We start from the raw sequence: 15,865 nt of genomic DNA, 5'->3' as shown, positions 1-15,865 counted from the left end.
GGCTCCCAGGCAGGAGCCTAGGGAGAAACAGGAGAGAGGAAGATGCCTGATTTGTGGACGCATGAAGCAAACAAAGGACAGACGCGGAAAGGAAAGTGAGGAATCAGTGGCCTGGGTCACAGCAGGAATGGCACCTTCCAGTGTTGCCACAGTTATGCCAGTCTCTTGGTGGGCAGGGAGAGGGTTCCCTGGCAGACCTGGGTACCTTCCTGCTTCCAGTCAACTCACCCTGAGGCACACCCCACCCCCGCTCACCTTGTGCCCCAAACCTTTGGTGCATCTTCACTTTAATAAATGGAATCTCATCAACGTATCCTTCTTCTGCTATCACTACTGACATCAATCTGGTAATATTGGCCTGGCATGGAATTGGGCTACTATGTGTCCTCCTGATATTTAATTTCAGAGAAACATCGACAGGGGGAGATGCTGCAGAGCAAGCTTTTTATTACAGGCAGCAGTAAGGAGATTCCAAGTGAATTAGACATTCATCTTTGTCAGGGCCGATCTAGCTGTTCAGAAGAGGTTTTTGCTTTAACCTGTGGCCAGGGCGAAGGCTCTGATGAGACTACTGGTGACTAAGGACTTGGTTAACTGGCTGCTATCGACAATGTGTCGTTTCAGTGTGGGAGAGTGGAACCCAGGGATCTTGCCATTGATCAACATGCCACTTGGGATCACTGCCAGCTACTCAGACAAGGCTCCCTGCTGCTCTACCCTTAGGCAGGAGAAGACATATTGGAAAGCTCCAGCCTGGCCAGAGGGCCCAGGGTGAGCTACTCCCAAGAGGACAGGGGACACAAATGCATCCTGGCTGTCTCTCAGTGAGACAAGATGCCTGCAACAGCAGTCTCTGCAGCCCTCCCTTGTTCTAGTCTTATTATCCCCCAACCTCCTGCCCTCTGTCCACGCGCACGCATGCACGTGTGCGTGTACACACATGCGCGCACACACACATGCAGCCCTCCCTTGTTCTAGTTTTATTATCCCCCAACCTCCTGCCCTCTGTCCACACACACGCATGCACGTGTGCGTGTACACACATGCGCACACACACATGCAGCCCTCCCTTGTTCTAGTCTTATTATCCCCCAACCTCCTGCCCTGTCCACGCGCACGCATGCACGTGTGCGCGTGTGCATACACACACACATGCAGCCCTCCCTTGTTCTAGTCTTATTATCCCCCAACCTCTTGCCCTCTGTCCACACACACACACATGCACGTGTGCGTGTACACACATGCGCATACACACACACATGCAGCCCTCCCTTGTTCTAGTCTTATCCCCCAACCTCCTGCCCTCTGTCCACGCACATGCATGCACGTGTGCGTGTACACACACACACACACACACACACACACACACACACACACACACACACACACACACACACACACTGGGAAAGGGCTTTTTCTTTCCCATCTGTGCACACACTCCCCGGGGCGCCCCCATTCTCTAGCTGTGTGGACTCTGGTCCTTATGCTTTTGGGTGTCAGGGAGGAGGAAGGAAACAGCAGCAGCTGCATGATCCAGCATTTGGAGTTCGCTATCCTGAGCCCGCTGTGGGTGAAGAACCTTGTGGTGCTGCTTCTGCCATGGAGAAACTCATCCCTGTCATCCCTGAGGCTATCTGGACGCTGGAGGGTCTCAGGTGCAGTCCTGTGTCCTTAAGAAAGCAGGAGGCTGGCCTGTAGGACACTGACTGGGTCCCTGGCACTCTCGTGTGCCCCCCATCCCCCACGAGCTCTTGCCATCTCTCCCTTTCGATCCAGTCCACAAACCCGGCTCCTGGTTGACACTAACCAGAGAAGAGGCCACACAAGCACTCCTGGAGGATGAGGGCTACCTGCACGCAGCTCTGCCTCAGTACCTGCGTCCTAACAGGAAGTCCCGCCAGCTCAGCCCAATTCGACCTCACAGTGACGCTTCTCAGAGCGCCTGGGTCCTGCGTGGCCGTCTGCTACCTGGCCTCCTGCCACAACCTTCTCCAGGAAGAAACTCCATGCTGTAGGCCCATGTACAAACTCACAGCAGAGAGCACCTGCTGAGGGCCTAGGTGGGCAGACAAGGAGAAGACCAAGCCTCAGGATGGCCTGAGGGTTCGGCCTGTGCCCGTGAGGCCAGAGGCAGGGCCTGGCTTCTCAGTGCGGCCTCCAGCTCCTGCCAGACTGCAGTCTTGAGACTAGCCTGTCTGGGCAGCTACTTCCTGGACATACTGCAGCACTCCTGACTGCTGAGCGATGAGGATATCTGCCATGGGGGGACATTTCTCTCAACGAGGATGTTCAGACCTGGCTTGTCAGGAGCCTGGGGGCTGCCTGAGGGGCAAGTTTCTGGGCTGGACATGGCACTGGAGGGGTGGGTTCACCTTCCCAACAAGAATAGCTTGTGGTAGCTATTGTGCAGAGGCACTGGGACAACAATGCAGGGCGGCCCCTATGTCCTCAGTGCAGACCATACTGTGCAGCCGGCCAGGGCTGTAAGGAGATGCTTCTGCTTCCCGAGACTGGTTGGTTAAGAGTTCTTGGGAGGGGCAGGCAGACACAGCCACTGAAAGAGGTGGTGTGAACACCCAGTTCACAGCACCCTGGACAGGGACAGTCTGCTGGCTGGGTGTCCTACTCAAGTCTTAGCTGCCTTGTCAAAATGAAGACACACCTCCCCTAGCCCCCTCCCCTAGTGTGATGGAAGGAATGACAAGGGCCACTCTAACTGGTAACAGGCAGCGGTCACAGGGCCATCTCCAATTCTGAGTCAAGCCACTGCTAGCTAGTGGGAGTCCTGAGAGAATTGGGGGAGTGGGAGGAGGAGACCCCTACTGTGTAGGGGTGTGGTCCCAGAGTACAGCTTCCTGAAGACAGACCCCCAGCAGTCCGTAGGGTCTGAAAGCCACCTGTCTGGCTAGTGAATGTGACCCCGTGAGAGCATCTCAGAGTCGTGGGCACTCTGGCAGCCTCCTCCCATGGCTTTAAGAACCGGAGGCTCAGTCAGGCCTTCCAGGTCACAGGGCTCCCTGCCCTCCCATCTGGCATCTACGCTCCAAGGTCTGAGCTTTGAGTCTTGCAATAAACCTTTACACTCAGAATCCATGGAGTGGCACCCAACTCAACTCCAAGTGCTCCAAACCCCTTCCCCAGGTCCGCGTGGCCCTCGTCACCCATCAGTCCTCCCGGCTATTCTCTTTCCTGGGGTGATCTGCATCCAAGTTCAGACCCTTGTGTGATTTTTGCCCTCTGTTGTGCCACCCACACACTCGCCTGTGAGTGGTTCCAGGGAGCAGAAGCCATGTGGGGTAGTGGGTGTCTGCGGTAAGCAAAAACCAGGCTGTGTCCCTGCCTTCAGGGAGACTTTCAAAAGGAGTAGAAAGATGCAACTCCAGCAGCTACACAGTCTGGGAACTAAGATGGCGCACTGGAGGAAAGCATTTACCTTGGACAGCACGGGGCCCTGGGCCACCCAGGCAAGGTGACCAAAGGGGCTGCAGGCAGAGTCCTGAGACCCATAAAATGGAGGGTGAAGGGGTGTTTTCTTTGGCTCTTAAATCACTCAGTAACCTCTTCTCTATTCTCACTGCACAAACTCAGGCCCTCACATTTCTCCCAAGACTCTACCCTGCTTTCCTATTCCCTCTGGTCCACCCACCACTCTGCTAACCAGCATGACTGAAAAATAATTGGACTGCAAGTCAGTCCTCAGTTTAGAAATCTTCAGTGGTTTGTGGTGCCTGTTAGATGGAGAGCCTTTATATGGTATTCAAAGGCCTTCACAATCTGTCTCTGCATGGGTTCCGGGCACCACCCCCACCACGTGTCTCTGCTCTCAAACAGGAGCTGCCGCCGCCTCCAGTGTGCCCTCCCTCAGGGTGCCTCCAGGTCCATGTTCAGGCTGCTCTGTCTACCTGCATACCATGGCCAGCGGGAGCCTGGAAGACCTGTCTTCACACTCAGCCATCCCCTCTTCTGCAGACCAGCCCCTCAGGCAGACTGAGGTGCCACTGTGCTAGGAACAGTTGTTCTGCAGATACCACAGAGGTCCTACTACGTGCCCACACAGTGCCCAGCCTCCATGCTGGCCTTGTGCTGTCCATAATACACATAGCCTTCTTTCTCTGGCTTGAAACTCTTATGGTTGCTCACTTACTCCCAGGACCTGCCAGTGTTGCATACAGAAGGTGCTAAATAAACCAGCGGCAGTAGAAAGCACAGGGGACATCGTCTAAACACACCCCACACTGCCCCGGCCTTCCCACCCCCTTCACGGCACTGCAATCGAGCTGCACTCGCATCCACAGAAGTCCTGGCAGAGCAGCTCCTTTGTGCTGTCCCTCAGGTGCCACACGCCTTCATGGTGGCCCCAGGTGAGTATGCAGACAAGCCTCCTGCTTCTGCTTTCGTCCACTCAAGACACTTCTGCTCTGCAGTTCTGTGTGGCCTGTTGGCCTCTAAGGACCCTGACACTGACCACCCCATCAGGGCAGCACACACACTGCACTGGCCACATGGGATCTGGCTCCTTGTTGGACGGGTGTGCCCAGAAGGCAGGAGCCACAGTTTATGACCTTGGTTTCTACAAGTCCACACAGAATACTGAACAGGAGGCAGAGTGTCCATAAATATACGGCGGCAGGCAAGGCATCAATAATTAAGTCACTGAGACACTACTTTCTTACAGCTTCTAGCAGAGAACATATCCAACAGACACACTCGATGTTAACATAGACTGACTTGGGCCCCGACACTGGCAAGCCTGGCCCTAGCGATGCATCAGACTGGCCAGCCTGAGCTTTGCTGGGGTGGGCTGATTTTCTACTGTCCCATCCCTGCTGTGCCTCATCTACTAGATTCCTGTTGCTAGCCTCCCTCCTGGCCCCTCTCTCCCCTCTCTGAGTGAGTCATTCTTCCTTCCCTGTACTTCCAGAAGCCTCTCAAGGTCGGAGTCTTACACTGCTCCCCGCAGGGTCCTGAGCCTTCGGGAAACCTCCACTGCAGCAGGTGCTCCCTGTTGTCTGCTACTGGGTGGGTCAGAGACGTTCCTACAGGGGAGGGAGGTAAGAACTAGACTCTGCTTGGTGCTCCTAGACAGGAGCTCCTTGCTGTTGATTTATAGCTAGACAGGAGTCCAAACCATGGCTGCACCTGCTGCTCCCCTGGGGCTTCCGTGCCAGTGCCCCTCAGAGCATCGGCGGGTCTTTCCCAAGTCTGACCTCCTGCAGCCTTGCTGTGAAGTGAAACAAGCCTATCTTCTGAGTACCTTACCCTCTACATTCCGCTACTGCTCCTGGGCTCTCCGTCAGTCCCCTCCATGCTGGACAATAAGCCCAGGCCTCAGGGGCACTCCTATAGTCTTCCCCAGCCTTGCTCCCACACACCTTCTCTCCTGGGCCCACCGAGGTACTTCTTCTAATCGATCTGCACGTTTTCTACTACGACTCTTCTCAAAGCTCTGTTCACTCTGTCTCTACTAGATCAGACTCCACCAGACCCCTCCAGACCCAGGGTTAGTGGTGACTCTTATTTGCTTCACACTTCCTCACTATGAAGTTCAACATCAATTCTTTCATGAATCGTGTCTTTAGTATCATACCTAAAATGTAATGGCTAAACATTTCTAATTTTTTTGTGTTGTTGTTGTTGGTGGTCGTGGGGCTTAAACTCTGGGCCTGGGCGCTGTCCCTCAGCTTTTCAGCTCAAGGCTAGCACTCTACCACTTGAGCCACAACTCCATTTCCCCCTTTTTCTGCTTATGTGGTGCTGAGGAATCGAATCCAGGTCCTCATGCATACAAGGTAAGCACTCTACCACTGAGCCACCTTCCCAGCCTATTTTCTTGTTCATCTTCTGGAAGTCTTATAATTTAATGCTCTACATTTAGGTCTGTAATCCATTCTAAGTTAATTTTAGCGAATCTCACTGTTCTCTAAGTTGGAGAAATCTAAACAGGTTGGGACGGCTTACATTCGTCATCTATGGGTTCTTCCCCTCTCCCTTCCATTTGTCCTGATCATTCGCAAACCAAGATGGCAAGAACAGCCCAGGGAAGCCAGCACATTCTGCAACAGGACTCACGGACCCTGGGCCTGTTTCCACACCTGGCTCTAGCGGGGTACAGCACCGCCTCCCCATCATGCAGGACCGCCTCCTATTCTTCACCTCAGATGCCAGGTGCTCCTTCACCAGGACAAAAGGGGCTCTCGGTGTAGAAAGCACCTGAAAACCAGCCTCCACTGTGATATGCTGACTTAGAGCCAGAACGGATCTCCCTCAGTATCATCAAGGCGTCAGACACTGGCTGCTGCAATCCAGCAGCTCCCTGACACAAACTGACCCACAGTGAGGAGCCTCATCCTGTGCTCACACTTGCAGCCATGCCGTGGGGAAGTGGGCGCAGTCTTCAGTTCCTAGTCACCCAAGGACCTCAGGTAGTTTTCTAAAGCAAAGGACGAAAGCCCTATCACTACCTTACCCCCAGCAGGAGAAGAGGAGGAAGTGGGGTGGTGAGCTACCAGGAAGGCGGCAGTGGTGTCCTGTGCTGAGGGCGGAGAATGTGCAGGTGGCTGGTGGATGACGGTCATGAGGAAAATAAAAGCCGGGTTCCTTCCTTCCTCTCTGGAAGGGATTTCCAACCACGGAAAGGGAAGACCACAAAGAACGCTCAGGGACTGGAATTGGAAGTAGCAAGGTAAACGTGAGGCTTAAAAATATAGAGGTAAAAATATTTTCACATATGCATGTGTTCCGTGCATGCATGTGTATCGTGGCTCTATCCACTGACAGTACCTACAAGTACTGACACATCCAGACAAAAGCATACCCAGTGCCCAGACCTTGGTTTCAAATACCATTTTCCAACAAAAGGAACAGTGCTCCTTAGAGAAATGGCTGGTTCCAGGCCTTCTGGGACTAAGAACATCTCTATGGAACTACTGTGTCAGAAGGGGAAGAAATGCTCAGGAAATAAAAACACATGCTAAAAGGATATGAAAGAACTGAGTGCTGGTGGTTCATACTGTAGTCCTTGCTACTCAGAAGACTGAGATCTGAGGGCTGCAGTTCAAAGCCAGCCTGGGCAGGAAAGTCTTTGACACTGTTATCCCTAATTAACCAGCAAAAAGCCAGATGTGGAGATGTGGCTCACGTGACGGAGCACTAGCCTTGAGCAAAAAAGCTCAGGAACAGAGCCCAGGCCCTGAGCTCACCCCCGAGCCCCTCCCACATGCATAACAGGAATTTTTGAGGGGCATCTGAAATCTAGAGTATTTGACTAGCAAAATAAATGAGAATGTGTATTCAAATTCAACGCACAAAAGTGAATCCTTGAGTCCTCACTAATGTAACGAATAAACGAATGCATAACCGAGTAGGGAAGATGATAAAATCCCTCAACTGACAGAATATCAACTCTTCAATACAGGATGTTTTTGTTTTGTTTTGTTTGTTGTTTGCTTTTTATGAAGTAGTCATCACCATTTGGCACCCGTTATTGTGGTGGCTTATTTGTGAGAGAGCTGACGACAGAGGCAAAGGCTATGTATAGGTTTGTAGCACACCAGGATACTGGCTAGAGTATCTTCCCACAAAATACCAATCCATCTCCAAATGGACACGAGGCTTTCACAGGGAAGCCAGCAGGGAGATGTCGGTGTGACCAGGCCTACCTAGGTCGACACAACTGGGGGTGGGATGGGGGTCTTCTGGGCCTCCTGCAAAGAGCATAGTATGTGTTTGGACCTTCTTGGCCGTGAGGAGATAAAAGGCGAAACCAGACTGGGTCACCACACAGAATGAAAGCTCAGTACTTGCTTTAAAACTGTAAAAGTCAGCCACCAGTGGCTCACGCCTGTTATCCTAGCTGCTCAGTTGGCGGAGACCTAAGTAGACCTGGTTCATAGCCAGCCCAGTCAGGCAAGTCCATGAGACTCTTATCTCCAATTAACCACTTGAAAATGGGAAGTGGAGCTGTGGCTCAAAGTGGTAGAGGACTAGCTTTGAGCATAAGGGCTCAGGGACAGAATCCAGACAGAGTTCAAGCCCCACAACCAACAAAACAACAACAAAATAACATTATGAAAGTCAGGAGCAACAAGCAAGATTAAGACACAGCTCTCTATAAAAGAACTGACACATGACAGCTAAGGGCAGAACGAAGTCTTAGACATCCTTTTGGGTCACAAAGGAGGGAAGGAGGCTGCTGGTGGTCTGGGACTAGTAGTCACGTTGAGTTAGTGATTTTCTAACTGACAGGCTGTGTGGTTAGTCGTGGAAGATATGTTAGGAAGGACACAGTAGACAGACACAGTTAGGATCAGGAAAAGACAATGCTTTTCTTGGGAGGAATGATTAAACAGACAGTAACAAGCAGCAGATTAGAGACCTTGTCAGGGAGCGCAGTTCTTTGTACCGTCCTTGCAACCTCACCAAGGGCTGAAAGTGTTTCACATAAGCAGAGAGCCAATAAGAATGGCAATCTGATAGGACTGAATGTATTCAAAAGAATGCACGGATCCCAAAAAAGAGCCTACCAGATTTTCTTTTCTTTTTCCGGCTGGGAGTGAGGTTGGGGAAGTTTGACAACGTGATTCTAAATTCATCGCAAAAAAACAAGTAGGAAAAAGATAGTCAAGGTAGAAAAACTTGTTCTGCCAGATTTTTAATATTTTAAACAACTGTAGCTTCATAATACACTTTAGACATAATTAAAAACACGCAGGATTGGTCTTGCACGGAAAAGAGTCTAGAAATAGACCTAAGTGTAGAAGTAGGAATTTAGCATATGATTGGGTAGAATTTTATACCAGTACTAATGGGACAAAGGACTTCCTCTTTGGGAAAAAACAAAAGTGTACCTGTACTTCACATCTTACTTTCACGAAAATCCCAAGGGCTTATCTGGAGCAACAACTTCACGGCATGAAATAAAATCATAGAAGTCCCAGTCCTAAAAATCTGGGTGTACAAAATTATATTACCAGGAGAGGAAAGGTCTTTGTAACATAACATAAATCATACACAGAAAAATGAGCAAAGAATGCTTGATCCCTACCTCCACATCAATTTTCATAGAGCAAAAACTAAACAAAATATTAACTAGAACAACTGACATGATAAAAAGATAAATAACAACACTATATACAAGTGCCTTTTAGAAATGAATCACAGGAAAGACAGAACAAAGATTACAATGTAAGCAATTCATAAAAGAAGAAAAAAAGGCTAATAATATAAGAGACAGTTTTTGAAATTTCACTTAATGCCTATAGAGGGTTATCTTCCTCCCTTTGAGAGTGGCACAGATTTTTCTACAAAACACTGCTATAATCTTTTATTTTGAAACCAAGGGTTCGGTTTTGTACCTTGTACACTTTAATAGCATCAATTCATCATATAGGGGTTCATTTCTGGCATGTCCACATATCCTCCTTCCCCCAACCTTATACTTACGAAGTCTTAGGGAAATAGATGTCCAAGTGGGAACTGGCACTTTTCCTTTCTGGGGTTCAATTATAAAATATAAGTATATAAATGTATATGTTACAGATTTTTGCAAGGCAAGCGCTCTACCACTGAGCCACCTTCCCAGCCCTATGCATATAGCTTTTTGGTGTATCTTTTGACACAACAACTTTGTCTATACGAATTTAAGCAAGTACAAAAACACAAGTAAGACTATAGCAGTTTTTTCTATTGGTAAAAAGTTGGAAAACACATGAGGATCTATCAATAAGGGATTCCTTATAAAAGTTCTTGTATAAGTATATGGAAATGTAATAAGGTAATGATAAATACAGCTGTAAACTTACTTCTACTCTAGTAGAAACCTGTCTACCCCGTGTAGATAAGGGAAGGCAGCACATGTACACCTGTGTGCCAAGTGGCACACCTTCAGGTGTGTGCTCTGCTCTGTGAACTGAGTGATACCACCACACAGGAGCAGGGAGAGATTTTAGTTTTAGAACTTCCTTTATGTGGGCTGGGAAGGTGGCTCAGTGGTAGAGCGTTTGCCTTGCATGCCTGAGGCCCTGGGTTCAATTCCCCAGCACCACATAAGCAAAAAGAAAAAAGCCAGAAGAGGCGCTGTGGCTCAAGTTGTAGAGTGCTAGCCTTGAGCTGAAGAGCTGAGGGACAGCACCCACGCCTAGAGTTCAGGCCCCATGACCGGACCCTCCCCCCCAAAAAACCCCCAAAACTTCCTTTATGTGTTTTCTATGATATATATATATATATATATATATATATATATATATATACACACATACACACACACACACACACAATTTTTAGTCAAAAGAAAAAAATACTTTTCATTCTGAAAAACGTTGAAGATACATATGTACTTATTTGTGCATTTTGTATCACCTATGGTTTTAAGATGCTATTACTAGCCAATCAAATCACATGTAGACACCAAAAAGACTATGCGTTATAAAGTACTAGGCATAGCGCCTGACTGAGTGTAAGATCCATTTCTCACAGTTACTCTGTATATATATGTACCCATTTCATCTTCTGCTAATCATAGACGACAGGTAACCGCAAAATGTAGGGCAAAAGCATAATTGCAGACAATAAGTAGGAAACTCAATAAGGGGCAAGGATGTGCTTGTCTCTGACATTCAGACTTGAAGCCCTACATCAATTTACTCAGATGGGGCTGGTGGAGTAAGTGTGAATTCTAGAATATTACTAAAAGATCTGTCATGTTACTTTGGCCCTCCCATCTGGTTCCATCACTACTCAGGAATGTGAGAGATAAAATTCCTGCTTTCTACCTTGTCACAAGACACAGTTTTCAACAACCAATGGCTTCATGGCAGGAAGCCATCTCAGGACATTCTTATTTCCTTCTGTCACAGTAGGCCCCCTATTTCCACACACACACACACACACACACACACACACACACACACACACACACACACACACACACACACACACACACACACACACACACACACACACACACACACACACACACACACACACACACAGAGAGAGAGACACACAGAGTCAGGGCATTCTTTTTTTTGTTTGGTCCGGTCATTGTGCCTGAACTCTGGGCCTGGGCGCTGTCCCTCAGCTCTTCAGCTCAAGGCTAGTACTCTACCACGTGAGCCACAGCACCACTTTCGGCTTTTTTCTTTTTTGCTTATGTGGTGCTGAGGAATCGAACCCAGGGCCTCGAGCATGCAAGGCAAGCACTCTACCACTGAGCCACCTTCCCAGCCCAGTCAGGGCATTTTTATTTCCTTCTGTCACAGTAGGCCCCCTATTTCCACACACACACACACACACACACACACACACACACACACACACACACACACACACACACACACACACACACACACACACACACACACACAGAGTCAGGGCATTCTTATTTCCTTCTGTCATAGTAGGCCCCTATTTACACACACACACACACACACACACACAGAGTCAGGGCATTCTTATTTCCTTCTGTCACAGTAGGCCCCCTATTTCCACACACACACACACACACACACACACACACACACACACACACACACACACACACACACACACACACACACACACACACACACACACACACACACACACACACACACACACACAGAGTCAGGGCATTCTTATTTCCTTCTGTCATAGTAGGCCCCTATTTCAAGAGACAGGTTGGAACAATAGCCTGAAATACACATAAAATTAAGCAGAGACAAATGTAATTTCCTGAACTTGGGCTTAAAAATAATCAGTTTCACAAAGATAGGATAGAAGAGTTATAGCTTGAAAGACAACATATCACTTCTGGAATTATCTTCCTAAAACACATCTGATCATGTCATTTCAAATCTCAGATACTCTGGGCTTCCCAAGGCATCAAAATCAAGCCCAAGCTGGGCACTGGTGGCTCACACCTATAATCCTAGCTACTCAGGAAGCTGAGATCTGAAGATTCTGGTTCAAAGACAGCCTGGGCAGGCAGGAAAGTCTATGAGACTCTTGGCCCTGAGTTCAAACTCGAGGATGAGCACAAAAACCAAACGAAAACAAAAATCAAGTCTAATACCTGCCCCTCAGGAGCCCACTGCATGCCCTGTCTGTCTGGCTGTGCAGGCTCCCTTGGAGTCCATTGCATGTCCTGTTCTGGCTGTGAAGGCTCCCTTGGACTAGAGCTGATGCTCTGGCTCAGCTATATGGCCTTGAGAAGCCCAACTATTGGGCCAACTCCCAATCTCACTGCCTGCACTACGGGGGAACAAATGAGAGAACGCATTGCAAGTCCTCGTGTTTTGCAAGGACCACAAGAAGAGCCTGCTGAACATAAGCACCCTCCTGGACACAGGAGTATTGACCAGAATGCCAAACAGCAGAGGAAGCAAGTTCTTCAAGTCCCGAGTAAGAACATGCCTGGCAGATGGGATGTTCAGAGAGAACGTGGGCGTGGGACACAGGGACAAGTGCTTGATGGCAGGGGCCTCCTGTGCCCTGGTGACACAGAGGCAGACTTCCAGAGAGATCTCTGGGTACACGAGTCATTACTGAGAGAGGGACCCAGGAACCTGATGAGCAGGCCTGTGTGACTCCTGGCACGGCCCCGGGGGAAGAGAGCCTCAGAGACTGAGATGTTGCCTCCAGCCAAGATATCACAAAGTGAGCAGTCCAGGCTGGTTGTTGGATTCTCCTGGTCAATAGCAGTACTAAGTAAGAACAGCTACCACTTACAAAATACTGAAAACGTATGAGCTGATCCAGTGGCAGGCACCTACACGTTTTGTGTTTTCTGCATGCCTGTTCTCTTATCCACACGTCAGAGCCGGGACTCGCCAAGTCACAGAACTAGCACACACGGGGTCTGGTACTGGAGCTCAGAATGACACTCTCAGGCTGGCGTGTGGACCATGGCGGCCCAGAAGATGTACCAATTTTGCTGCCTATCTTCTCCCTTCTTACTTCCTCACCCCCAGGCCAACAATCGCACGCTACAAGCTGCATGCTAATGGACCCTTGCCGGCTCTCCTCATGGAAATGGACTCTGGTCTGGCTTTTCACAAATCATAAGTTCAGAGACCTAGACAAGGGCTGTGTCTCAGGATCCAGCGCTCAAGACAATTCTCAGCCCATCTCCCATGCTAAGTGTGGGAAGTCTTCATATTTTTGTCACATGGCTAAGAAACCTGTAGTACTCTAGACCACAGGATTGTCACCTGGGAAATTACTACCTCCAGCAGGGACAGAATGAACCCTGCAATGTCACATCCCCGCACACACTTGCAATCCTTTCACACTTGCTCAAATTCTTTCCAAAGATGCTTGCTGTTGTCAGTCTGAGAATGCAACACCTACAGAGCTCTGTGAGTCACTGGACCAGGAGCTCTGATGTACAAACTAATCTGTGCAATGACTCTGCACCTTCAGGGTGAGGGTGGAAGTTCATGAGCATGCCTGAGCTTGTGCAGGGTTAACTCTCACAGGACCGCCCACAAGACCCCAAATTCAAAGCAGATAGTGCTTTGCCCTGGATTACTGTCAGACTCCAAGGCCCGGGTAACTTCCAAGAGTAGAACTAGACAACTCTACAGCATCACCTCCTCCATGATCCCCCAAGGCTAGCCCTCCTCACTACTTACCTTACACCTGGCTAGTTCTCAGTAAACAGTCTCCATCTCTTATCCAAATATGTGCTACCGTTTGCTGTTCAAATGCTTTTCTGTCTTGTCCTTGTAAGCTCAGCCTCTGATTTTGTGTAGCAGTTATATTCAACACCAGCTTAGATCCTGCTGTACTCCAGCCAAAAAAAAAAAAAAAAACCAGCGGCTGAATGGTATGGCTGGTCAAAGTCACAGTGGACCAGAGCCAGGCACTTCGGTTCTGGTTCCTACTTGACTACAGACTAGATTCTGGCCTTGGCAAAGGCCCTGAATGCCACTGAAGGCTTCCTTGTGTTCAAAGGGAAGAAGAAAGGGGCGTTCTGCAAGAACCCTACCTTTCCCCAGCTCATCACCCACAAGACCTGGAGCAGATGCTTCCGTTGAGGCAGTGTTGGTGTGGCTGCAAACCCTTCCATGCAGCATGCATGGGGGGAGGGGGGAGGTGTTAATGCTAAAAGGAAGGGAGTAAGGCTTAACAGTAGTCCCAGCAGATACAAGATGTAAACCATGTGTGGGATTTTGAGTGTTCTACTAACTATATAAAAAAGCAAAACAGGCAGTTTATTTTAATAATGTATTTCTTTTAATAAAAATAAAATGGAATATTAGCATTTCAATATGGAAGCAATATAAAAAACTTGTAAGAAATCACGCAGTTTTTTAGTATTAAGACTTTGCAAACCAGTGTGTATTCTGCATTTATAGAACACCACAGTGCAGATGAAGCACATGTCGATCACCAAGTATGGCAAGTATGAATGCATCTGAATGGTCCAGGACTAACACTGTTAGAACAAAGCTGTTTTCTCTGATTTTCTATGAACACAACATGTATTCACGTGACGGGAGGAAAGTCACTGTGGCTCATGGTTTCAGAGGCTTCTGTCCAAGGTCACCTGGCCCTGCGGCAGCACAGCATACCCCCGTGGGGAGTACGTGGTGGAAGAGGCTTCTCCACACCATGGTGTAGACAGGAAGGGGCTTGGCTCCCAATATTTCCTTCAAGGTCATGTCCCAGGTGACACTGAAGTTTCTTCCATAGGCCCCACCTACTAAAATCTCCAATATGTTCCAATAATGCCATGGGCTAGCACCAACAACTTCATACTAGCCTACCTCAACCACAGGGGCAGTGCTATCATTCCTCTATACCGGTGAGAACACAGACTTAGAGCAGCTGGACTGTATGTCCCTTGACCCAGCTTGGGCAATCACCGAAGAAGGGTGTTCACAAGGAGGTCACCTGGTTCACAGGTTCTTCTAGACAATGCTGTGTTCCCAGAGAGGAGAGGCTGATCCAGGGTCTGGGAGTCATGCAGAATGGCCAGGTGCCTAGAGGTCAGCATGCGGATGCTGTGTGTCCACTTCACATAGATCAGGTGCACACAAGCACACTGTGGGGGCGGCCAGTGCCTCCCTCTGTGGATATCCTGGGGTATTTCCTGCTACATCATCCCAAGCAAAAGCAGATGGCAATGTTTCCTACCTCAACCCATCATTGTTCTTTCTTTCAATACCATGTTAATGCTGGTATGCTATCTCCCAGGCAATTCAGTGTAATTCATATTAGAGGTTTTGCTCTGCTGTAAAAATCACCTTTTCGTAGCTTTTCTTAGTACTTCAAGATGTATTTCTGCTATGTTTGAATAAACAAATGCAGTTTCATTATTCATTTTTATCATATGGGTGTTGTCATAGATTCTTACATGCATGACTAGCTTCACATGCTTTGTATTATAATAAACACCCTATCTCCCCCTTTGTGTCCTCAAAACAGCCTTTTGACCTTTGCTTAAATAGGCATTTCGATTACCAGGTATTTGGTTTCGAGCTGATGCAGCAAAAATCTGTAAAAACCTCAATGCAAAGCATTTTTGTCACAATTGTTAGGGGTGTGTGTGTATGCGCGCGCGCATGCGTGCGTGCATGCGTGCGTGTGTGTGTATGCTGCCCTGCAATTCTGTCCTGAGGCCTGGGGCTTAGTCTACCATGTGGTAAGCCAGGGACTTCAACTGGTTAAAATTGTGAGATTTTGTTTGGTCTTTGCAGGCTGCATGTCTCAGGACTGTGCAGAATTCAAGGTCACCAATGGGCAATCCGTGTGCTAGATCTTGAAGTCTTCTGCTACAAAGGGTGGGAGGCTCTCAAAAGAGGTGCAGCCCAGTGGAGAACCCCATTTCTGGGACATGCTGACCCCCCCTGCTTCCTACAAACCCAGAGCTCAGGGTGAAACC

The 15,865-nt window shown here is 48.8% G+C and overlaps 1 protein-coding gene across 3 annotated transcripts in view; it reads right to left on the bottom strand.

Moving 5' to 3' along the window:
* LOC138824864 (MICOS complex subunit Mic25-like) overlaps positions 1–15,865 on the bottom strand; it is a 223,714-nt gene that overhangs the window by 6,357 nt on the left and 201,492 nt on the right. Inside the window, exon 7 of one of the 3 annotated variants that reach the window (XM_070019266.1) lies at positions 13,646–13,760. The exons of the other annotated variants lie outside the window; for them this stretch is intronic. Within the exon in view, the coding sequence (XP_069875367.1) occupies positions 13,751–13,760 (10 nt within the window). The 3' untranslated portion in view covers positions 13,646–13,750. Of the gene's footprint in view, positions 1–13,645; positions 13,761–15,865 lie in introns of those variants that run through there. 3 annotated transcript variants of the gene reach the window in all.

The sequence above is a fragment of the Dipodomys merriami genome, unplaced genomic scaffold (assembly GCF_024711535.1).
Source record: "Dipodomys merriami isolate MVZ:Mamm:240054 unplaced genomic scaffold, mDipMer1.0.p SCAF_13, whole genome shotgun sequence".
Classification (NCBI taxonomy): domain Eukaryota; kingdom Metazoa; phylum Chordata; class Mammalia; order Rodentia; family Heteromyidae; genus Dipodomys; species Dipodomys merriami.
This window is presented reverse-complemented; position numbering and strand designations above follow the sequence as displayed.